Source organism: Rutilus rutilus, assembly GCF_951802725.1.
Source record: "Rutilus rutilus genome assembly, chromosome: 14".
NCBI classification, from domain to species: domain Eukaryota; kingdom Metazoa; phylum Chordata; class Actinopteri; order Cypriniformes; family Leuciscidae; genus Rutilus; species Rutilus rutilus.
The window spans coordinates 22,458,321-22,484,177 of record NC_140219.1 but is presented as its reverse complement, the minus strand read 5'-3'; the positions used below and the strand labels follow the sequence as shown (position 1 = coordinate 22,484,177).

The following is a 25,857-nucleotide window of genomic DNA, read 5'->3' as shown; positions in this document are numbered from 1 at the left end:
ACGGCATTTCCAAAATACAACTGAAAGCTGGGCATGATGTGATCCTTAATAAATGATCAGAAATCGGTCCAAAAACAAGACGAATGCGGACAACTCCAAATTAAATGAAAGCATGATTCGGCATGTAAATGTACAAAATACCAAAACATATCAATTTCATAATTTAAAAGATAGTAATTGCAAGGTTAAAACGTTTAAATATTGGATTATATTACTACAGATTAAATTCCAATAAATAATCTGTAAAAAAACAGTTCGAAAACAGACTTGTTTAAATGACGTAATTGCGTCAATACCACATGGTCCATACACTTACATTTTCGATTTTATCTGATTCTATTCATTGTTAGTTGCAGCCATTAATAAATACACCATTAAAAAAACCTAGTTTTTAACTAACCATTCGCACATAAACATAAGTAAATTAGAACCGAAATATAATTTGCATTTACATAAATCAATACTAAAATTAATTTACATATCTTGACTTCAATACGTGCGTGCGCGAACGCGCCTGGCGCTAGTGCACATTATCGTGAGCGCGGCGGGGATTCTGTCAAGTCAGCTGTCAGTTTTTACTTACCGTTTTATTATTTACGCATCGAGTAGGTACATTCATAAAACGATCCAGGTCGTTAGATGCTATTTAGCTGTAATTGCAAATTTACATTATTGCTATTACTGGTTATTTTAAGGTTTTCATGATACAGAGTAACTACACAAGTACTGAGTATTACTATTAATATACACTAACAACGTGTAGTAGGGTTAGGTTTAATAGCTTGTAATTGTGCATAATTTAGTTATTTATATAGTAAGTGCATGCAACAGGTATACCAAGTAAAATAAAGTGTTACCCTATTATTTAAGAGAGACTGTCTGCAATGCTCTTCAAATTGATGTCTAAACTGTGATTTTAAAAGAAATGCCTAGTACTAAAAATACTACTTGTCCAGTAGAGGGAACCAAATAACAGACATCAATGGTCCACTTCAGTCTCCATGCCCACGGGTTCCACTTTTAGGAATTTGTTTAGAAAACACAATCATGCAACGCTAATGAAATACAAATCTACTATACGTGTAAACTGTACCTATGAAATTTTGTGTTTTCTATATTCTTGATTTATAATCTGCAAGGACATATTCCACTAACCACTAAAAGCTGATGTCTCAATCTTTATATCTAATATGTACTTTTTAGAGAATAACAGCTTTTTTGAATTATCATATTTAAAAAAAAACATGTCAAATTACCATGAATTTATCAGATAAAAGAACTTTATTTAAAAGCAGTAACTTTGATTTGCCTTAAGGCAACAGATGCTATAAAAAGGAAACATTTGTAATGAGCTTTGAGTCTAACAGTAAACATATAAAGGGAGAAATGCCTTGCGAATAACAGGGATTAGACATAGCAATTAAAAAGATTCTCATAGAACTAGGAAATTGCCATTTTCAACTGGTGTAAGTGAAGTGAAGTAGAGATACATAAGAGCATGTCAAATTCATCTACTAGATTACCTACAGTTAGAGAAAATCAGTCATACAAGCATCATTTTAAAACAATTGTAAGCAAAAGACAAACAAACATGAAGGCAATTGCTAAAGCAGTAGTTAGTCCATTTTGTGTCACTGCCTAGAATTTTCCTCTGCCAGATGTGCTTGTGGCCCCAGTTCATTCTTCTCGTTCTGATCGCTGCAGGATTCGGTAACCCTTCTGCAGGTAGTGTAAACAGTTCAGCCCTTAAGACCTCATTTTCTTTCAAAAGTGAAAAAAAAAAAAGAAAGAAAAATGCTAAAAAAAACAAACAAACAAACAAAAAATCCTCCCAGCCCAGAGGGGCCCATCATTATGAGACAGAAGAGATGGGGTTCAGAGGAGAACCCATTTGTGTAAGGACTTTATCCAGCCACTGGAGGGGGCCGTGGAGATGCACTTCTATCCAGCAAGGGGTGCTCGTCACGTCTTGTCTGTGATACTCGGCGCCCCAGCCCTAAACAAATATATTAAAAACAAGTTCGATTTTTTACATTTATTCCAAGGCATTAAAGGGTTAGTTCACCCAAAAATTAAAATTATCCCATCATTTCTTCTTTCAGCCAAAAACAATCAGAGTTATATAAAAAATATGGGGTATAATTGGAGTGAATGGTAGTGAATTAGCCTTTGAAGCCCAAAAAGCGCATCCATCCATCATAAAAGTAATCTATAAAGGCCTTCTGAAGCCAAGCAATGCATTTTTGTAAAAAAAAAAAATATCCATAATAACCGTGTTTGGCTTAAAGAGGAAAGTCATATACACCTAGGACGGCTTGAGGTTGACTAAATTATGGGATGATTTTCATTTTTAATTGAATAAACCCTTTAACAATTTAAACACTTTCATTTGTGAACTGATGTTCAGCTGTTCTTTTTAATAGTCAAATGATTTTCGTATCATCAGTCTCATTAAAGGGTAGCCTATTTAATGTCATCAAGCTGATGAAACACAATCATCATGTTCTCAGGCCATTTCAATGATTTTGACATGATGACAAAGAAAGGTTGTAATTCTTCTTCTCATTAACGCCATCATTTTGTTGATTCAGACCGAATCACTAACGCGCACAAAAAACAAGAGGCGGGATTTAATCGCACAAACCAATCCCATCCATTTTTGTTCATCTAATTTTCTGAGGCACTACTGCCTCCTTGAAGGAAGTGCCCCTGGTTCTTCCTCCCTGAACTCTCAATGGCGAATGACCATCTGAATACTAATTGTCCGTGGTGATACCCGTACCTTTACAAAGCTCATGCGGATGGTGCACATCTTGGTGAGCTCGTAGACGGCCTCAAAACCATGGTTGACAGACTGAGCAAGCAGCTGAGCAAATTCTTGGTTGTTGAAGATCTTGAGGCTGCAGCCACTGGGGATTTTGCAGACAGTTGTGGGGTGGAAGCCATGATGGTAGTTGCAGTTCCGACTCTGGACGAAAATGCTGGTGTCACTCAGACACTCTGCATACACTTCTCCTCCGACATAATACAGGTGGACACCTGAGGGGTCAAACACAGGAGAGATGTAGTACTGAAATACTCTATTATAGAGTAAAACTCAAAAACAAATTCAATTCTTGTAGGTTTTCCTGTGATATAATTCCATAGCGAATCATAACAGTCCAACAACGATTCATCATTGTAAATCAAACACATTCTCTTTGAGAACACTTATTTACCTTGTTAGGTGTGGAGATGAGGAATTGTTAGTGATATTAACACATAATTGTCTTCTTTGTTATTCAACCAGGTCACCCACCATGAATCATCTGAAAGCTTTTAAAGGGCCATTCAGCACGATAACTATAATAGTTCTAATTCTATAGAATAGGGAAGTCCACACAACAGCTATAATGAGAACACCACAGAGGAACAAAGCGTTTTTCCAGCTGTTTTTTTCCCAGAACAATAAAACAGATAATCCGAATCCACACGCTTCAGCATTTAAAGCAGCAGACGACATAACTGCAGTATGCGCTTTAATAGGGTGACCATACGTCCTGTTTAACCAGGACATGTCTGGCCAGGATTTCGAGATCGCCCAAAATGCCTGGAATTCGGCTTTTGCTTTCTACAGTCACCATTCATTATGTTTACATTATTTGACACTGACAGGTACGTGCCAGCTTTGCAGGTCATGCATTCTGCTTCACACGGATCCCGATCGAGACGAAAACACAGGAATTTTCTTAGCAATGCTAAAACGCACATCAACCGATCACTTGTTTAGCGTACACTACATTCAGATTCACCAATCGGAATTAATTCAGTCCTACTGAATCAAAAGGTGTGCATGTAAACAAAATGAATGGCGATGAGAAAGCAAAAGCTGTATCCCAGATATTTTGGGCGATCTCGAAATCCCGGCCGGACATGTCCTGGAATATGGTCACCCTAGCTTTAATAAACAAAGTTATCATGTGTTGATGTGGATACTTATAGTTATCTCTATTAGTTGATGTTCTTGGTGTGAATGGGCCTTAAACAGGGTAAAGGTCGTCACCATTTGCATTTATATACTATTATAGTTATCAATATTTTGAATTAGCTTTTAATTTAATATTTTCAGTTTTCACATTAATTTGAGGTTCACATTTTTATTTAGATAAAATATTTCTAAATAGTTTTAATCGATTTTCAGTTTTAGTCCAGTTAGTAATTTTAGTATATTTCACTTATAAAATATTTCTTCTAATACTTTTTTTGATTTCAGCTATATTTCATCATCTCAAATATTTTGGTTGACGACAGCACAGCTTTCACCTCCCACACTGGGTTTCATAACTCCTACTGGTTTTCCAGGACTGGGTGAAAGAGAGCACTTTGTGCATAATAAATGCATGCGTACCTTTGCCAATGTGGCGGCGGGTGTTTTCAATGGTGGAGTTGCGATTGACGTTAGAGAGCAGGCCCAGGCAGAAGCGGTTCTTGTTGTTGGATGGGTCGGTGAATCCATCAACCAGCACGCTGGTGGAGGAAGCGTGGTAAGCCTCTCCCACACGATTATTCAGCTCATAGTACACAATAGAGCACCAATGACTGGGCTCTTCATACTCCACTGGCTGCACATCTGAAAGAGGAAAATAAAACAAGACCTTGAGCTTAAGCCATCTATTGTTTCAACTCGCTCAGATACTTCACATCAGCTAGATAAACTAACTGAAGAGATTAGAGGGGGATACCGTGCCAAAGGGATTTAACGGTTACAACAAGCAAACGGTGTTAGAAATTCAGGTTGCACAAGTCACGATGGGAATGGTTTTAACTCCAGAAGTTGTTAGGGTGACTTGCCATTTTTGTGTAACATGCATGAGCTTTCTCAATTCTGTGACCTACAATCGGACTGTCTGGCTTTACACAATTGCCATGCACAGGTTTTATTTTGGTCTGCCACAAAACAAAGTTGTGTTTTCAAAATACCAGGTTGCTACAATGAGTGCTTCTGAGAAAAAAGTAGTCATTTGATTTGCTAAACGCCCCCAGATGTTATGTACAAAGAGTCAACTGTTGTTGGTCATTTTACTAGTCATTTCTAGGGCTGGGTTTTAATCAATTCTCCTTTTGATGAACCAATACAGATTCTTAAAGTCAAACAATGTAACTTTTTTTTGTTCAAAAGTTACAATTTATATAATCAGCGAGTTCATCATGAATCCATCTTCCAAACCTACGCGTAAACGAGAGAACGTAATCATTGTATTTCTTTCAACCTGCTAGTGATGTCCTGATGCATGTTTGAATAAATGCGTTACGCAAACAACAAGTTTTGACAAGCCATCGTTTTTAAAGTGCCCCTATTATGCTTTTTCGGATATCACCTTTCATGTAGTGTGTAATATAACGGTCTGTGAATGTAAAAGGTCTGCAGAGTTTAAAAGATCAAAGTGCAGATAAATAGAGTTATTGTCTCCCAAAAGAAAGAACCGATTCTGAACTACCTGATATGAGTCGTAATTCCAGTCTTATTTCCTGTGCGAACCTATCATACGTAGGTTTGAAACATATTTGCATTATGCCAGCCTACAGTCTTTATTGGCTGCCCCTGAACAGCAGCATCTGCTTTGACCCTCAAACACTGTAGCTGCGGCCCGGAAGAGTTCATGTTGTCGACATGTCGAGAAGACGCCATTTTGCATGGAGGAGGACTCGAATTGATACCGTAAAACGATATCACGATGGGTGTTTCGTTTCCGACACGCACTGTAAGTGGTAGACCAATCACAACAGACTGGGCCATCTCAAATTGTGTGCCTTTATTCAAAAGTCTGCTTCTGCAAGACCTTTGGAAATATAGGCCAATATTTCCTCTACAAAACAAGCTATGACAAATACCACTGAAATGAACAAGCTACATGATGATACTGTCTTTGTGATACTGATTGTGTTGTTTGATATCACACCTAGACCACTTTTGATTAGGATGTCAATAGTTTCTTACCCCCTCTGGGCATGTTCTGAGGAACCATGCTGCTGCTGCCAGTCTCCATGGACTGAGACCCGTCCTGTCCCATCTGCTCATCTGGAGGCATGTAGGCAGGAGGAGGGGTGTCAGCTGGTAAAAAGACACGAGAGAGCGAGAGAGCGAGAGAGCGAGAGAGCGAGAGAGCGAGAGAGCGAGAGAGAGAGAGAGAGAGAGAGAGAGATCAGACGATGAAGCCTGCTGCAAACAAATGGGCTTCCACTGCAATCCCCTGGAGCCTCAATTGTGATTATTCTTTACAGGAAGCTGCTTCACATCTTATGGAAACCTTTTAGTCTCAGATTTCACAAATCCCTTACATCAAACACCCACCATACATACATTCAAGATGTGGAAACAATCAGAGAAACAAACAGCCACTTAAAGAGAAGCTTTTTGTTGATAGTATAATCCGAGCAAGTGTGAATACATGATTGCAGGGTTGTTTATTATTTGGACATACATGTTGCTTTGTGTGTTTGTTTTACCATCTATGAATGCAACCACTGAATGTCCCACAGAACAGCAAATTGCATTCAAATACAATCTCTTCCAGAAACTGATTATAGCTAATAAAAGAAAGCAGTAAAAAAAAAAAACACCTCTGGCTCTAAACAAATCCTTGGAAGACGTTATCTAATGCAAGAAGAATTTTAAAAAGGGTTTGATAAGTTAATGTTACTACTCTCCAGACAAATTCAATGAAGCCAAAGGAAAAGAGCGCTGTCACATTGCTCGTCTGGTGGATCAGCTAAATCAGATTGTTGTTTTTTACATGAACAAGTAAAACAACGTTATGCTGTTTTTCCTTTGGATTTTTGCTGTGGAAAAACTGATCAATCTGAATAAATCATTACCACCGAATTACACTACTGTTTAAAAGTTGGGTCAGTAATTAAATTTTTTTTTGTCGTTGAGAAAAGTCTCTTATGCTCATCAACGCTAATATTAGCCGCTTTCCGACCAAGTAGTTACAGGAACTTAGTTCTAGGAACTGTCCACTTCTAAACAGTTCTAAGAACTACTCTCCCCCAAACTCAGTTTTGCTGTTTGCGTTCGCACTGGCCAAGTGGCCACAGGAACTGGTAGGAGGGGTAAGTGAGTGACGCAAGCACGGCGACTTTTATTTTGACGGCGCGACGGACCTTTATTTTGGCGGCGCTGAGAATGCCAGAGCAAACAATGCTCGCATTCTCTTTGTTTATTAGTTAGCGATCTGTCTAACAGTACTGTTTAATATGTTATTAGATACAACTGTTATAGAAAGTAGACAGTATATGAAAAAAAGGTTATTAGCCTATGCCGTGTGGTTGATGTCCAGTGTTGCTAGCTGGGCAGATAAACATAATCATGTTTGACTTGGTCCCCTCAAAGTTGCGTTGGATTTTCTCTTCAGCATAAAGGTTTAGAGACCCATCTTTCACTGTTTTCCATGTTTGTATAGTTAGTTTATGGAGTAAATATATAGGCTATAATCTGTGTGTTTACATTCTAGCTGTTTTGAAAATGACAGGTGCTGGTGTTCCGCGTGCGTTCGGTCATTCAGTGTACACTAGCGTCACGGGTAGTTCCTATAGTGCTGGTTTAGACCCTACTCTGAAGTAGGACCTAAATTAGTTCCTCCAAATGGAGTTCCTAGAACTCAAATCGTTCCTAGTTCCTGCGGTGCGAACACGCCGACATCCGGGTACTTTAGCCAATAGTTCTAGGAACTGTGAAAAGGTTCCTCCGGTCGGAAAGCGGCTATTGAGAAAAATACATTATTTTTGCACAGTAATGTTTAAATGTTGATGCTGTTGGAACCGCACTGGTGATTATCCCACTAAAGACTGCTGTTGACACAAAGAGGACCTTATATTGTATAACAGTTATATTCACAATGCACATGCCATATACGTCAAAGCTTCAAGTACTTTCATTGCTTAATCACTGAAGCAGATCAGATGCTGCAATGAATCAAGCAATTTCTATGAATAAATCCAGCTTTAGTTCTAACCCACAGTGCTATAAAACATTGTTGCCCTTCTGCCTGAGTGCACCCAGCCAACGGATGCAGGCATCAGCAAATCACTCTGATGCAGAATAGAGGAAGTGCGGGCCAGTGCCAAGTGATGGGCACCCACCAGCAGGACTGAAGTCCCTGGGCTTTAGTGTGCTGCTTAGCTGGCATTTCCATTGTTTACTGACAGCAATCGACACTTTACAACTCACCGTCATATCACGGGTTAATCGTTCAGCATCACGCATCCATTTGCGATTGCAGCAGCAAAGAAAATACAAATATCAGTTTGCCACTGGCAAAAAATATCCCAAACGGTCTATCAATATGTTGACTGGTGTTGTGTGTACCTGGGAGCTGGAAGGGGCTGGATGGCCCAGAGCTTGCAGGAGAGTTGGGGTAGGTGCCACTGCTGGCGGGAGACGGAGGGTAGGGCGAGTTTGGAGAGATGGGGAAGGAGCTCCCTCCGCTGTGTTGCTGGAAAGACTCTGGAAAGGTGGCGTTTAGAGGCATGTGAGGCTCGTTGTGACTCAGGTTGCGGAACTGCACTAGAAGACTGTGCTGAGGGTTGAACTCGCTGTGTCGTGGCACCAAAACTGGAGGAAGCACTGAGAAAAGATGATAACATTTTAAACATCCTAACATTCGATTTTAAATATTTATGGCAAAAAATAATAATAATCCAGCATCTTTGACATCTGTGTGTCAATTGGCTGGCTCGGGCTCCAAGGTAATAGCTAAGGCACAACAGATCAGTTTTCCAGCTTCAACAGAAATGTGTTTTCTCTCCTGAGTGACATGTGATATCTGCCCTTGAAAAGCTCAATGCAGTGTACATCTCAATCTAAGCAGAGGGCAACAGAGGTTACAGAGATCAGAGGGCCTCTGGAGGCTAAAGATATCTGATAGTCAACACGGTCTATACCACTGGATATGCAGAGGAAATGACAGGCCACATATCCTCACAGGGTACATATATGTTGAGCAATCTTTGTTATTTTGTCTGATTTTTGTTTGCTTGATGTCAACGGTAGCTTCTCAGAAAAAAAAACACTGAGTTGACAGACAGATGAAATCAGTTGATAAGGATTTAATGATGTGTGATTGCTCAAATGAGTTTTAAAGGGATACTCCACTTTTTTTGGAAATAAGCTCATTTTACAACTCCCCCAGAGTTAAACAGTTGAGTTTTACCGTTTTAGAATCCATTCAGCCGAACTCCGGGTCTGACGGTACCACTTTTAGCATAGCTTAGCACAGATCATTGATTCTGGTGAGTCCAGTAGCATTTCTTTCAAAATGACCGAAGAGTTTCAATATTTTTCCTATTTAAAACTTGACTCTTCTGTAGTTAAACCGTGTACTAAGATCGACGGAAAATGAAAAGTTGCGATTTTCTAAGCCTATATGGCTAGGAACTACTCTCATTCCGGCGTAATAATCAAGGAACTGTGCGGCTGTACCATGGGTGCAGCAGGCGTAATGATATGACGCTGCGCCTGAAAATAGTCCCCAGCTCGGTAACTTCTTCCAACGTGACCGGGACTAAGTTTGTCTAACCTATTAGACCTATTTTCAGGCGCTGTGTCATATCATTACGCCTGCTGCACTCATGGTACAGCCGCACAGTTCCTTGATTATTACGCCGGAATGAGAGTAGTTCCTAGCCATATAGGCTTAGAAAATCGCAACTTTTCATTTTCCGTCGATCTTAGTACACGGTTTAACTACAGAAGAGTCAAGTTTTAAATAGGAAAAATATTGAAACTCTTTGGTCATTTTGAAAGAAATGCTACTGGACTCATCAGAATCAATGATCTGTGCTAAGCTATGCTAAAAGTGGTACCGTCAGACCCGGAGTTCGGCTGAATGGATTCTAAAACGGTAAAACTCGACTGTTTAACTCTGGGGGAGATGTAAAATGAGCATATTTCCGAAAAAGTGGAGTATCCCTTTAACACTGTTCATCAAAAAATATTAAATAGCTGAGACTAAATAGCGATTGGTCGAAAAATACACGAATATTCAAAAGTTTGGGGTCAGGAAGTTTAAGGGTTTTTTTGGGGGGTGAGACAGGTGACAAAAAAAGTGACAGTAAAGAAAAAAAAATATTTGTTCTTTGGAATTCATCAAAGAATACTCAAATGCATCAGTGTTTCCACAAAACTAAGCAGTACTGCTCTTAGCACTGGTAATACATGCATCTTGAGCATCAAATCAGCATGTTAGAATAATTTCTGAAGGATCATGTGACACTAAATGCTGGAGTAATGATACTTTGGAATCACAGGATTAGATTACATTTATTTTAAAATATACTACAATAGAAAGCAGTTATTTTAAATTGTAATACTTTTTCACAATATTACTTTTTTATTTTAACCAAAAAATAAATTCAGCCTTGGTGAGACTTCTTTCAAAAACATTTGTAAAAATCTTACTGACCACAAAGTTTTGAAATGTAGTGTACTTGTATCACTCTTCCATAAAATGTCAATAATATTCTTAATATGACAAAACATTAGTGTAGAAGGACTCATATGAACACACCAGTCATGACTTACCTGGACTTTCAACTCTTTTGTAGTGATAAGGGTTGATGCACACTTCTTTCTGTTTGGAACCGAACGGATATTCGCACACCTCGAGGGGTTTGAGCTCGTGATGGGACTGCAGGTCAGGCCAGCGCCACACGCGACAGTAGATGACGTGAGGGAGGCCTTTCCTGTGGGACACCTGTAGCCGCCCGTCCAGCGACCGGGGGATGGTCACACATTTGCTGGGCTGCCCAGGACTGCTGAGGGCCTTTTCCAAGTCCTCCATGGCACCCTTTTTCTTCTTCAATTTCTTCACCAGGGCATCCACAGCCTTTTCCGCCCATTTTTCCTCCTCGTCACCCTGCTTCCATCCCAGCAACCGCTTCACCGCCGGGCTGGTGAAGGAGAACAGACTGGACATGGAGGTCATAGTGCCGATCTGCACCAGGAAGTGGGATCTGAAGCTCTCTCGACCAGCAGTGTGCCAGGAAGATGATTATGTGTGTGTATGTGTGTGTGTGTGTGTGGGGGGGGGAGGGGGGCGGGGAGTGGACAAGCTTAGCCTTGCAGGACCAAGGACAGGAAGTTGAGGCAGGACGCAGCTGCTGGTGCTCAGGAAGGCCTGCAGTGAAGCAGGGGGTGGAACTGGGTCACAACCACTCCGAAAATTAGTGTAAAGGGCAATTGAGAAATTAAGGCTGAAAACACAGATGAGACAGCTATTAGATATTAGAGACTAATCCATGCCAGATATTGATTGTGGCCAGAGGTTGAAACTTCAAGAAGGGGCACCTGCAACAAAAAGAGAAACTGACATTAGTTTGGAAATTAAATGTGTATGCAATTTATAATGATGACAAAAAATATGCAAATTATCTTATAATTTTGCATGTAGCTTTCTTTCATAACCTTACATTATCTACTTTTAAAATTAAGGGGGAAAAGGAGACTAAAAATGGTGAAATGGTGACTACAGCAAACTTACAATAAGACAAAAGCTTTAAAATAAGCTAAAACAACTGAAAATCAAGATATTTCTTATTTTAAATCATCAAAATATGTATGTATCTCAGAAAACCAGGATATAGGAGGTATGCCTCATTTAAAAAAAAGTGTAGTTTCTAGACCTAAAAAATGTATGAAAATTCTCCAGTAAACCACAAACGACTGGAAAGTCATGTAAATTCAGACTGGGATCCCTGAAGAACATTCAGCTAATTGTAAAGCTGACATTTAATTATTTACATTTTAATTATAACTACTTTAGTTACTTATTTTAAGTTATGGACACTCCTAGCTACTGCACATTAAAACAAAAACACCAAATAGCCTATATGAGCCTTCAAATATTGTCACAAAGGTTGTTGAGAACCCCTGATCTAAGATATAGACTATCCCTTATGCATTCACATACATTTTAACTTAAAATTGATGTGGACAGAAAGAAAATAAGCCTTTTATGAATGATGAAAAATTACCCTCCAGCTTTTCAGCTCTACAAAGTTGTTAAAAACGGGTTAAGATTGTATACAATGTTTGGACAATACAATTAGACTGCTTTACGATTTAAAACCACTATATTAGTGCCCACAATGACAATTATAGTCATCTTAAAATAATATAAAAACACAGTGCCCAAAGGATAAGCACAAAAAAGCAACCAGCTATTAATTTATAAAAACAACACACGTACGCGCACATCTGGGGTCTTGCAGATAACTGTTAGGATGTACCCATCTCCCATGTGTTATGGTGAACTACAACAGACTCATTGTGTTGGATCTGTAAGCAACAGCCTCCCGCTGCCCCACCCAGGGAGCTCCCAGGGCGAGAGTGAGGGGGAGCACAGCACAGCTGTTGAAAATGTTGCAAATGTAACCAGGACAGAGAGGATATAAGACCTCTGAGAGGCACTTCCTGTAGCCACATCCCTTCCCCTTGACCTCTTCAGCTGCCAAACATCAGCCCATTGGCTCTTCGGGACAGAATGTTACTATTCAAAGCACTCCCCACTCCCAGACCACTACGGTGTTTGTCCTGTCAAAACCACACCATGCTTTATGTAAAATGAGAATGATGGATCAGTAATCATTATTAGTGAACGGTACAGTTAAGATGGGCGAGCACCAGCCGAACATCTACAAAAAGTAAGTATAGTAGGAAATCTCTTCACATTTCGCCATCAGTGTTAGTACAACAGAGCTGCCCCTATATTGTTCAAGCCCTGTTTGCGTACAGGCACGTATATACAACGGAAGCAGGAGCACTCAAACAAGCTCTGACATTAATAGCACAAGCTTTAATTGACATGTCATTGTCTTCCACCAGGAGTACAAATAACATCTTGCAGTTCATAAGATAAAATGTAAAAGGTGTTCGATAAGGGCTGTCAGGATTCCGCGATGAAACTTGAGTAGGCCTATACTATAAAAAAATCCTCAATTTCAATTTGCCCGTGTCGTCGATTTGAAGTGTCGCATTCCACGGACGAGAATCCATGACCCACATTATTAGATCCCAAAGGCTGCAATTCAGTTAAATAAATATATATGTTGCAGGTTTCAGAGTAAAGCGCAGTGCTTTAATTATTTACATGCATGCAGGTTACGAGTTTCCTTCTTCTCAGAGCAGCTTCGTTCACAGTAAATGCTCCACACGAACTCAATGGTTAAGGTAGGCCGGTAGTAGGGCTGGGCGATAAAACGATAACGATAATTATCGCGATATAATTTCTCGATAAAACGATATCAAGAGTTTGATAAATGTTCGATAATGTTTATGCGCCAAAAGCGGAACGAAACTCATTTGAACCGCGCGCCACACGGACCATTTATCCGCTCGGCTCAAAGTCCAAACGGCAGCGCAGCGCGAGCTCACTAGGGCCGATGCGTTTACTCTGATCGGTCTCGGTCACGAAATCCAGTGAGAAGCGCTTGAATTCAGCGAAGAACACAAATGTCTCAGTGATTTAAACCAGTTTAAAGGCAGATGAAACAGCGCTGACAAATGGGAGTAACACTGTGCGCAGAAGGCTTTTCCGTCTACAAATTCCCATCATTTACCATGGATTTACTGTAATGTTAGCCTAGTAATATTAACTGCACCGAATGTGGGATATACATATTGAATTGTATTATATCATTAATGTAGACAATGTATTAAAGGACTAATGGAATATAATTACAATATTTAATAATGTATTTAGGCTACTGTTTTTCATACAAATACCATAGAAACCATAAAGTTACATTTTGCCATGATAGTGAGGTTATCATGATCTAAATGCATGATACTGGATGACCAATGGTTAAGTTTAATAAAACTCAAACAGTCAGAATATTACATTTGACCAAATAAAAATTAGCACATGCAGATGCAAATTAATTGTCCAATAAAGATATTTATTTTGTTAAATGTTTGAATGTTCTACCTCAGATTTGTGAAATGTTCGCCAGTTTGGCAAGTGTTTGTCCTGATATGTTCTGACAATAAAGAGTAACGCTCTGGTTTCTACAACTTTCACTTAGGAGCAAAAATCTGCCTTTAAACTTGAAAGAAATAAAGATTTGACTTATCGTGATAATTGTCGATATCGACTGATATAAAAAAAAATTATCGTGATATTTTTTTGGGCCATATCGCCCAGCCCTAGCCGGTAGGTCATTTAGGTGGGTGATATATTGTCCCAGAAATAATTGCAATAAACGATATTATTGCCAATAATTATTTTAATTCTTAAGAATATTTATGTACTGAAAATGCTGTCAAAAAATAAATATACAAATAAATAAAAAAAAAGTTCAAAAATAAAAATAATAAATTAACGTTTTCTAGGGATGCACCGATGTGAAAATTGTGGCCGATACCGATAACCGATATTAATATTGCTGTTATGGCCGATACCGATATTTACCGATGTCGATATCTCTGTATAGAAAACAAATTTTAATGATTATCAAATAAAGAGCTATTTTCCAAAACACATTTTTTTTACTTTAGAAATGACTGATATTGGGCACCTTTACCTGTGTGCAAAATATGTCACACATACACACATTGCATTGCATATAATGTGTGCTGGTCAACTTGTCTAAAATTAAGAAACCCTTAGAAAACAGTAAAAAAAAACAAAAAAAAAAACAGGAACATTTGTACAATTAAGATAGGCTACTTCATTTATTATTCCAATATCCAAATATTATTCTAAAAAATACCACAGGGAAAAGGGCTTCTTGTGACTGTCTTTGCGTTTGAACATTGCACATTTTAAACAGGACACGCAGCTGAATAAATGTTAGCCAATACAAACATATTTATAGAAAACAGTTGACAATGAATAGACAGGAGTCCAATAATAGCATAACGAATCACTTATTCTAAAAATAATAACAAGTAGGCTATAAGACGAATCCGACATATGGGCTGTGTCAGGGGTTAAATTGGGATTTATTATGTGGGGGGGCTCTCCCTAGGGGGGTCCGGGGGTATGCCCCCCCGGAAATTTTTTTTGAAAAATAAACTATTAAATGGCATTTTCTGGAGAGTTTTGTGCAAAGAAATGGAGAAATTGAGTCTTACATGATATGTGAAAAACTGCAAGGTTAAGAGCATATTTGCATTGTTGTAGTATCAACAGGTATTAGGACATTTAGCATTTACATTACTGTTAATCAGCAGTGGTGGAATGTAACGAAGTACAAATACTTCGTTTCTGTAGGCTTTACTTAAGTAGAATCAATAGTGCATACGTTTGACTTTTACTTCGTTACATTTTGCAGCAATTATTATACTTTCTACTCCACTACATTTCTACAACGTTTCGTTACATTTTCTGATCAGTTTTCCCCCTGGCAAAACAGGGATTGAAAAAAATGTCCTGTTTTCGGTGCTGATGCGGTGGTGACGCGTTCATGTAAGGGTGGCGCTGCCAATAAAGCACCTAAAAGCTGTCACAAAGAACCATCAAAAGTAATGATTATGAATATGTAAAATATAGCAAGGAGACATTTTAATTGTTTATTAATAAACAAGTGTTTTCTGTGTCAGTGCCCTGCATAGATGAAGTTGACGATGCAATCTTCGCAGTAGTAAACTCACCAGAGAGAAATGCACATTTCATACGGATTAGGCTACACAAGCAGCGGTCTGTTTTCTTTCGTTTTGAAAAGAAGACCTTCCAAGCTTTCTATAGATATATTTATCAGGTCTGTCAGGCAAGTAGGCTCCCTTATACGCTGAGTTTCGGTTCATTTATGAGACGAGAGTCCAGTTCACTCGCCGGCGCGTCCGTGTCGTGATTAGCCTATCTATTGTCTATATAGGCTACTATATTTACTTCTTATTTTTGAAATGAAACATTGATTAAAATTAAGATACAATTAATACAAAACGAAATTAATTTTAAAGAAAGGCTTTGTGCTTTCTGTTTGAGGTCTCAGTGAAAGTTTTAAACAGTCTTTTAGTGCCACATTCAGAGCGGTCCCGTCCGTAACATGTTTTTTTCCTCATAAATGCGAACATGAAAAATAAAATAAAATGAATATGTTATGTTCTGTGGAGAGCCAACCCTTCTTCATCCGGTGGGTAGTACTTTGGTTTGCAGTGTAATTCACAGAATTACAAAAAAATATTTTGCCACCTAAAAGTTAAAGATTTTTTGTGTCACGTCCACGGCATGTGTAGCCTATTTCCCTCATATTAAATATAAAACGCTTGATTACACATTGTATTACCTTGTTATGATCAATGTGCCAAACATTTTTTCCTTACCTTGTTATTCAAGGCCAGGGCACTTTTTGTACAACCAACGTTGTGCTGAACTTGACAAAACTGATCTGTTGCTGCAGCGGCGGCCAGCAGCTCGGGTTTTTTTTTTTTTTTTTTTCAAGGCAGTAGAAGGTTCTGGAACTTTTGCGCGCTTCCACATCCCGCGCAACTACGGATCTCCCAGGAACATTCATTATTGCTGCGTACATTTATCCATGTCGGAGTTCTGAGCCTACCTAGATGCGCATGGCATGCGCGAGCGGTGCGCGATCATGGTCGACTGACAACGAGATTAAGCAGCTGAACAAGAGTACGGGCACGGCCGTGTTCCGATTGTTCTCATCTCAGCTCCGCCGAGACAAAATAGACATGACATTTCAAAATCTTTCATTTATAATCAGAAATATGTTTTCAAAAGCATCACTTTTATCAAATTTTATGTGACATAATTTCCTATAGGCAACTGACTGCAAACGAGCAGGCTTATGTGCCGGGGCTGAGCCCCGGAGAGCCCCGGCCCAATTTAACCACTGGGCTGTGTTAACAGTAAAACGTCCGTCATTTAACGAATTTTAAAAACACGGATGGATAATACAAAATGCTTTCTGACATTTTGACAGAAAAAAACAAACAAGCAAGAACAAAATTTAAACTTAGCCCGTTTTCATTTTACAATTATCTTCTCTCTCTATGTGCGCGCGTCCGTGTTTGTGAGAGAGAGCTCGCGCAGCACCGGTAGCCTACTTTTTTAATCCATAAGTAACGAACGCGATAGTTTTCATACAAAATAAATATGTAACATAATTAGGTAGGCTACTTTAGTTATTATTAACACAATAACACATGAAGGCTACGTTTCTCAACACTGAGAATGAATAAATAAACGCCTGTTTCTCCACTCGCGCTTATCAGAATCCACAAATCACACGCGCTGTCACTTTTGAGAAAAATCAAATTCGAATGGGTATCATATATCAAGCAATATATTCAAATATCTACGAGTCAAAAAACGATCAGTCAAAAATGTGTCATGAGGAGGAAAAAAACATAAGTCGCACTGGACTGCATTAACAATGTTACGGACGTGAGCGCTCTCGGCACTTAAAAACTGCTTTAAAACTTTCACAGAGACCTCAAGCAGAAAGCACAAAGCCTGTCTTTAAATTTAATTTCGTTTTGTATTAATTGTATCTTAATTTTGATCAATGTTTCATCAACGAATTGCATTGGATTTAATAAATAAAAAGTAAATATACTAGAAAATATTTAATCAGGACAGAGGCGACGGCGCGTGAACCTGGAGCGCGTCTCATAAATGAACCGAAACCTAATTGTATCTTAATTTTGATCAATGTTTCATCAACGAATTGAATTGGATTTAATAAATAAAAAGTAAATATACTAGAAAATATTTAATCAGGACAGAGGCGACGGCGCGTGAACCTGGAGCGCGTCTCATAAATGAACCGAAACCTACCTGCCTCACAGACCTGAGACATATATAGAAAGCTTGAAACTTCTATTTTTAAACAGAACAATTCAAAATGAAAGAAAACAGACTGTTCTCTGCTTATGTCATCTGTATGAAATGTGTATTTCTCTCACATCAACCTCTTCAGCTTCACACGTTAAATATCGGCCTGTTCACATCGGCCATATTTTGACATCGGAACGATACCGATGTGTAAAAAAATGACCATATCGGCCGATATTATATCGGCGGCCGATATATCGTGCACCACTAACGTTTTCTAACAAAAAGATAACAATTAACAAGTAGGAAAGAACGCCTGCAAATGCACAGAAGAGACTTAAATGAAGTTTTTCCCTGACCTTCTTTTCTCAGTGAAGTAAGGCTGCACACTATTGCTGAAAAACACAAACCCTACTTAGTCAGATGTTCATTTGAGCAAAGGCACATGTGCATCAACAGGCCATATCTGCTGAGAAAACTATTTTTGTAGAGGCGCGTTTAATTTTTTTTTTACTTCTTTTAACTTGAGCACTGCACGATTATGATGATGCCGTTATGCGCGAGATACCGCAAAAGTCGTCGGTCAAACATGTCCGTTTACAAAGAAACGGACTTTGTAGAAAGCCTTTGTAGGACTTTTTACAAAGAAACGGACAGGATGCTCAGGTGCATCCTGTTTCCACTGATCATCCTTGAGATGTTTCCACAACTTGACTGGAGTCCACCTGTGGTAAATCCAGTTGATATGACATGATTTGGAAAGGCACACACCTGTCTATATAAGGTCCCGCAGTTAACAGTGCACAAACCAAGCCATGGAATTGTCTCTAGACCTCTGAGACAGGATTATATGGAGGTACAAATCTGGGAAAGGGTACAGAAAAATTTCTGTAGCATTGAAGGTCCCAATGAGCACAGTGGCCTCCATCATCCGTAACGTGGCCAGACGGAAGCCACTCCTCAGCAAAAGGCACATGACAGCCCGTCTGGAGTTTGCCAAAAGGCACCAGAAGGACTCTCAGACCACTAAATTCTCTGGTCTGATGAAACAAAGATTGAGACTAGTCAGGATCGAGGGAAAGATGTACAGCAATGTACAGAGACATCCTTGATGAAAACCTGCTCCAGAGAGCTCTGGACTTCCAACCGGTCAATAACCGTAAACACACAGCCAAGATAACAAAGGAGTGGCTACGGGATAACTCTGTGAATGTCCTTGAGTGGCCCAGCCAGAGCCCAGACTTGAACCCGATTGAACATCTCTGGAGAGATCTGAAAATGGCTGTGCACCGACGCTTTATTCCTGTGACGGCAAAGCTGAATTTTCAGCATCATTACTCCAGTCTTCAGTATCACATGATCCTTCAGAAATCAGTCTAATATGCTGATTTGGAGCTTAAGAAACATTTATTATTATTATGAACGCAGAAAACAGTTTGGAAACTGTGAAACATTTTTCAGGATTCTTTGAATAGAACATTCAAAAGAACAGCATTTATTTGAAATGGCAATCTTTTGTAATAAAAGTCTTCACTGTCTCTTTTGATCAATTTAATGCATTCTTCTGAATGAATGTGCTAAATTATTGAAATAAACGAATCCCGAAGTTCAGCTCTGGATAAACCGAACAGAAGAAAAATGTATAGCAATAGTATGGCAGTTACTAGCAAGTACATGGGGATGTGCATTTCAAGGGTTTAACGTTTTAAAAATAAACATTCAAATGTATGTATTAATTCTTCTTTAAAATTTGCTAAAATGTTTTGCATTTGCAGTAAGACCACTGCTTGCACACAAGAATGGGTATGTGTCAAATGTTTCCTGGAAATGTATTAAGTAAGTCACATGACATGAGCAAAACATTCCTCTTCTTGGATACTACTAGCACATAATATTTCATAGCTACCATGATAGGAGCCGACAAGCATACAGAAAAGCTATTTTCATACGAGACTGACGGAAACATGTATTATTTGACGCTATACCTTAAAATCAGCAACATGTCAACATTTGGCCATTAAGCTGCCCATGTACTAGGTTTAAAAAAAAACAGAAGGACAAGATTTTTTTGTGGTAATGAATGTTACGCCACATATGCTGGAAAATTGTGTTAAACAGCGTAACATTAAAACTCATTATTTTAAACTGTTCCTAGTCTGATCAATGGCAGACATTGGCAAAAATCTAGAGATTGAATTCCTGAAATCTTCCTGAGATTACGTTCAATGGGACGGCACACACCAAAACGTCTTGCTTATCAGCAGAAACAAGCAATCAGCTTGTAACCAGCACACTCTGCCTTTATTGCTGAGGGACTGATGATAACAAAGCTTTAACAATAGGAAGTACAGGACTCAGATCAGCAATATAGAGGCTCAATACACAAACACACACTTCCCTGTTCCCTATCTCCATCCTGCCTTCACACTCAACTGCTCCACTTGCAAAATAAGCAGCACAGAAAGCATTACCCGTATTGATTTTTCTAGCAGTCACTAAAGCCTCCCACTTAAAGCTTTTACTCTTTCTGTGCTCTTATTTCATGGCAAGGAAGCAATTTTGCTTTAAAAAGCGAAGAAGAAAATAACGTCATTAAAATGAAAGTGACAGTCATCCGCTTCATCCCAAATAATGAAAATAATGTTAAGATTCTGACCACAACCGCAACGTGATTATCAGAAGATGTGCATCTTAATGCTGCTTCATAATTATGATATACATTCAAGGGCAGTGCCATTTGCAAAATTACACATGAAATCAGCCTTCTAAATCATAATGGAGTCACATTTTGACACTAATGTAGAGCTCCAGACCAAGGGGAAGAGGCGCTTTTATTCTCTACTGGATCAATTGATTTATTACAAGGACTGTCGTGCAGTCGCAATGCCTCTAGTGGGCTTCAACCCATGCATTATCCTTAAAATCAAATTACGTATACAATTAGGAATAATAGCCAGATTGAAAGAGCCATCTAACATTTCAGTGACATTTAAGAGCACGACAGAGGCAAGACAAAAGCACGGCCTTACAATTTTATCAGTTCGACTACGATCAGACAAATAAGGCTTTCTTACAAACACAGAACAAGACCATTTCTCTTTTTGTAAATAGGGTCACACCCATCCAAGACAAAGATGCAGTTGTTACGAGGGGGGCTGTTTAATTGCTTGACACCATCCAGCCTCTCCATCCCTGGAGCCTTACATCGTCGACACTAATAGATAGGACCCTCTTTATGCTGCACATAAACAATAACCACCCTATTGTTCTCACTGGCTCAAATAATATCAAGAATGCAGAGAAAAACACATCTCTAATGATATAAATCTTCAATGCATTACATTAAATTCAACTGATATTATTCATGATCAGGTAACAGCTCAAGATCGACAACAGATGTGAGCACTCACATGAACATCTATGTGACAGATGTTACACGTTGGCAGATATTCAGAGACTCAATGGAAACAACTTCTGCTATTGCAAAAACTAGGCGCTAATAACAGACTAAAACCGTAGAAGCAAAATACAACCAGATTTTTTAAACAAATAGCATACTTGATCATGTGGCATGCTCAATGGGTCTTTCACTAACCGTGCGCAAGTAATGATTTGTGCGTACGAACATTTTTACGAACAAATCATGATTCATTAATAACATTCGTTCTAAATTTTATTCTAAATTTACGAAAGTGTAGGAACAACTGAAACCACACGTACACAAAGATATCTGGGTGGTCTTCCAAACGGGTTTAGATGAAGTTTCATTTCTTAAATATATTTCAATATGTATTGGCTATATATGTAGGCCTATACACACACATTACTGTATAGGTGCCTTCCCTAATTTCATAATGACATCACCACATAACCACACATGTGACACGATTGAGTACTCCTCAAAGAAAATGTGACAGACTTACAAAACTGTTGTTTAAGATGAAAATGGCACCGTTGTTCATCAGCATTTTGTTGTTTCCACGGCTCATTAACAAAGCATTTGTACATGACACTAGTAACAATACAATTACAAATTATTTTAATAATAATAATCGCTAAAATTGTATAGGCCTAATAACAGTCTTTAGGTCTGAACACAGCCATCTGTGAAAATCAAACGTAGCTTCAAAACCCGACTTAAAATACAACTTGTTTAACAAGAAATAATGATTCTTCTCATTTTTTCACTGTCATTAACGTATGGTCAACAAGAAAATTATTAAGCCAGTAAATTAAGATAGTTGATAGGCTACCGTTATCAGCTTATTTTGAGGTAGACTCATCTCGTCGTCTGCACCTTTTATGCAGCGACAGATGCCAAAAGCTCAGTCAGTTTTTGCTTTCACTTTGACTTCCATGGAATAAGTAAGACTTCCATGGAATAAGTAAGACTTCCATGGAATAAGTAAGTTTACATGCACGCTCTTAACTCCATTATGCTTAATCCTCCCTTCTGTCAAGGTCAAAAATAAGAATGCTTATTATATTAATAAACTGTTTAAGCATAAACCGATCGACACAGCTCGATTTTTGCCCCATACCCCGATTTCTCCCGGCATGTACACATAACCTGCTTTCTTTGGGCTTATTGAAGTGTGCATATGTGATATGCTATATGACAGGAAAGCTTCCTTACTGCGCATCCAGACAGAGCGAGCTTTTTGTGGTACCTATAGGAAGGAGGACATATATAGCTAGAGCCTATCTCTGACTCATTCTTGACCCAAGAAATTAGAAAAATGTGTTCTCATCTCATGCAGAAGTACAGTAAAATGAGAGGATAATGTGTCCGGAAGTTTCCCGCTGACATTTCGAAATAATAACTAATATCGTCGATATTGCTATTGCTGTGCAAAAAGATGCAGATATACAGCTGGTTAATCAGAGGTCTATATTTGTGATAGGTTTTTGTGTGTGAACTTGTTTAGAGGATGGCACACTTGGCATTGATCGAGGACACGTCCTAGAGAGCATCATGTTTACTGAGAGAGATGAAAGGAAAGCCCTTATATGGACATGGTTTTGGCGCGTTATATTAAAATTTCTAACCACGGGCATGCGGTCGCTCATTTAGAATACTCCAAATTCATTAACGTAAGAACAAATCCATTTGCGTAATCTGCGTATGCACGCGTTGTGAATTAGTCGGCATAAATACAAATAATCCACGCAATTATTAGTGAATGAGACCCATTGTCTGCAAGGTTTATTTTCATTCACTGGCTATTTATGGTCATGTATATGTACATCCTTAATCTTGTTTATAATGTTTACCAATCCAGACTGTTTAATTTTAAAAAATGAGCTGAGTAAGACCTTTAAGTAAGACAGTTAAAGGGAAAGTTCACCCCCCCAAAAAATGTGCCATCATTTATTCACTCTTAAGTTGTTCCAAACCTGTATGAGTTTCTTTCTTGTGTGTAACATAGAAGATATTTTGAAGAATGTTTGTAACCAGACAGTTGATGGACCCCCATTGACTTCCATAGTCAATAGAAGTCAATGGAGTCCATCAAAAAAAAAAAAAACTTGAGGATGAACAACGGTCCCTTTATGTAAGTTAAGACAGTCGTAAAAGATAGTTATTTATGCAACACCATGCAAAAAAACTAACAAAAAAAACCCAGCAATATTACACTTACAAATCAGAATCTTACTGTGATGCATGAAAGCCAGGAACATGGTGATGCTGCTCTTTGAATGCACTCCATCTCTGTTAACATGTTACAAGCTAGCCGTATCTAAATCTCCCCTCTGTCAAGGTCAAAACCAAGCAGATAACTTTCAAATGCTGTTTCTACAAAGGATTGGCATTGATACTTTAAAAAATATGTCGTTGTGCATCAAGGCCAGGGAAAACCTTCCTTTTGAAGCTCATCTACAAGGTTCAAGGAATGCTCCAGCATTAAACAAGTCTCAGACCACATGAACAATATTTTAACCCCAAAACAAACAAAAAACACCTATTTATATCTTGACAACAATCTTCATCCTCACAACTGCTTCAATGATGAACTTTGAGAAGAACATTATGGATATTCCCAAATAATCCAAATGTGGATGAATGATACAAGCTCATCACACCAGCTCAAATGCTCGATCAAAGGGAAAAAAACGTAAACTTTATGGACGATTTGGTCGCTAAACGATAAACAAAGCTCTGTGAATGTGCTTTCAAGCGGATAATATCAGACAGACTCACTAACTGTCCCTCAAAACCGAGGTAGTTGCCCATCTAGACAGCATCACAAGCACGTTTAGAAAGTTTGAGCCAAGGAAGAACACTAGTTTTTGAGATTATAAAGCCCCATAATGCTGTCTGAGTGGGCAGCACACTAGGTTTTGAGACACAGCCAGAAAGACACGCCACGACACGCACATCTCTCCTCACAAGAATGCGAACAGTCACTTTCTTCTACTACACAACAATTATTATTAAATACACTGTTGTTTATTTGATCCTCGTGGGGTTTTGTATGCAAATATGTGCGGATCAGTGTTAAACCGTAAATATGTATTGGCTCAATAAACGAGAGGAGTGAAGCTAAGCTACATTTTAGCCGCAACTTTGTGTAATTGAGTTCAAAACATGGGTATTCGTTTTAAATTCGAACTGCTTTTATTTTTTGGTAACATTATCCGTTTGCAAAACTTTCTAAAATCACAACGATATATTATTGGTTAAATTTGTGTTTCGTTTGTTTTTCTCTCTATTGTGTAAAAACTTAACTTACTGCTAGCCGAGTTGCTACATAGCCAGTTAGCCATTTACATTTGCGGTTTAATTAAACCCAAATAACAATTACAACCTCAAAATGCTGCATATAACATGTTATAAATATTTTAAATATTATTTGTATAAAATGTAAATATACTTCGTTCACGTGGTTTCCTCACCTCATTCGTACAAAAATGAAAAGAAAAAACCCAGCAAGGAAACTTTTTCAATCACTTCTCAACACCCCCTGCGGAAAAAACACCATCCCTACTGGAATAAAGTTGATAAGTGACCGCTGAACCGTCTTAATCGGCTAGATGTATTATCATTAGATTGCATACCTTTCATGAAATGGTGTAGCGTCTGTCGACCTTTGCTCTGTTTAACAGACACCGACATGAAGGAGTTTTTTTTCCCCTTCTTTCCTGCCTCTCTTTCCCTCGTCTCTCTCTCTCTCACACCAGTCCTGGCGTCAAACAGACTGGAGGCGAAGCACATTAGTGCATATCCATCCGCCCATTTGACAACCGACCACTCTTCTTCCTCAGTCTACACACTGTTAGCTCAGTGCCTGCAGATGCACTTGAGATGATCAAAAGAAAGATGTCTGTGATAAATGGAGTATAGTATTATGTGAGTATGATGGTTTCTCTATTGTGGTGGCTGTAAGATGGACAACATCAGAAGGCATTTACTAAGAGGAAAATGCCTGTTCTAATTAGATTAGAAGGCACTAGGCTATATGATGACGAAAGTAATTGTAAGTGATACAGTTAGCTCTATTGCAATTCAGTTTCCTGTGCATTTATTGCTGTGTCGGGCCCCACATACAGCTTAGCCTACCTAGTATGGTTTATATGTTTCCAACAGACAGATATCATTGAATTATCCAATCAAAAATAATAATGTCATCAATACTGACAGAACGAAGTGAATAAAATAGTTAATTTACCCCTGGTTTTATGGGTGGCAATTTATAAAACAGGCGGAAATGCATTTCTAACACAGTATTTTTTTAGGCATGTTATTATTTGTATATTTTAAAACCGGCTTCTGTCATTTTATTACTTTCAACATTAGGCGCTATATGCTTATTTTATGTTATACATCTATTTACGTGAAAATTATATGACAAAAAAAACTTAGATGTGTACAGCATACAATCAAACTTGTCATGAGCGAATACTAAATAAATACATTCAGGTCCATAGTCTACTCTAGATATAAAGGCGGAAGGATACAGTTGGTTGCTATGTTATGCCTGGGCTGTCTTGAAGTTGTGCTACGGTCACGTGACGTCACGAAACTTGGCTCCACTCTGTCTGGCTTTTAAAACTTCAGTAGTGCCTCAGCCAATAGAGAGTG

At 38.6% G+C, this 25,857-nt stretch overlaps 1 protein-coding gene across 2 annotated transcripts; it reads right to left on the bottom strand.

Annotated features, from left to right (window-relative positions):
- Positions 1-1,258: 1,258 nt before the first annotated feature.
- Positions 1,259-24,966, bottom strand: smad5 (SMAD family member 5). 2 transcript variants are annotated; one of them, XM_084430330.1, is made up of 7 exons: positions 24,834-24,966; positions 10,562-11,326; positions 8,348-8,605; positions 5,978-6,091; positions 4,388-4,609; positions 2,783-3,039; positions 1,259-1,996 (listed from the first exon to the last, which is right to left on the bottom strand). In XM_084430330.1, the coding sequence occupies exons 2-7, from the start codon at positions 10,962-10,964 to the stop codon at positions 1,853-1,855; spliced, it is 1,398 nt and encodes a 465-aa protein (XP_084286456.1). In that variant the 5' UTR covers positions 10,965-11,326; positions 24,834-24,966; the 3' UTR covers positions 1,259-1,852. The 2 variants fall into 2 exon arrangements, with proteins under 2 accessions (XP_084286456.1, XP_084286457.1); XM_084430331.1 differs by having other exon boundaries at positions 10,562-11,232; positions 24,834-24,960.
- Between the last annotated feature and the right edge of the window lie 891 nt (positions 24,967-25,857).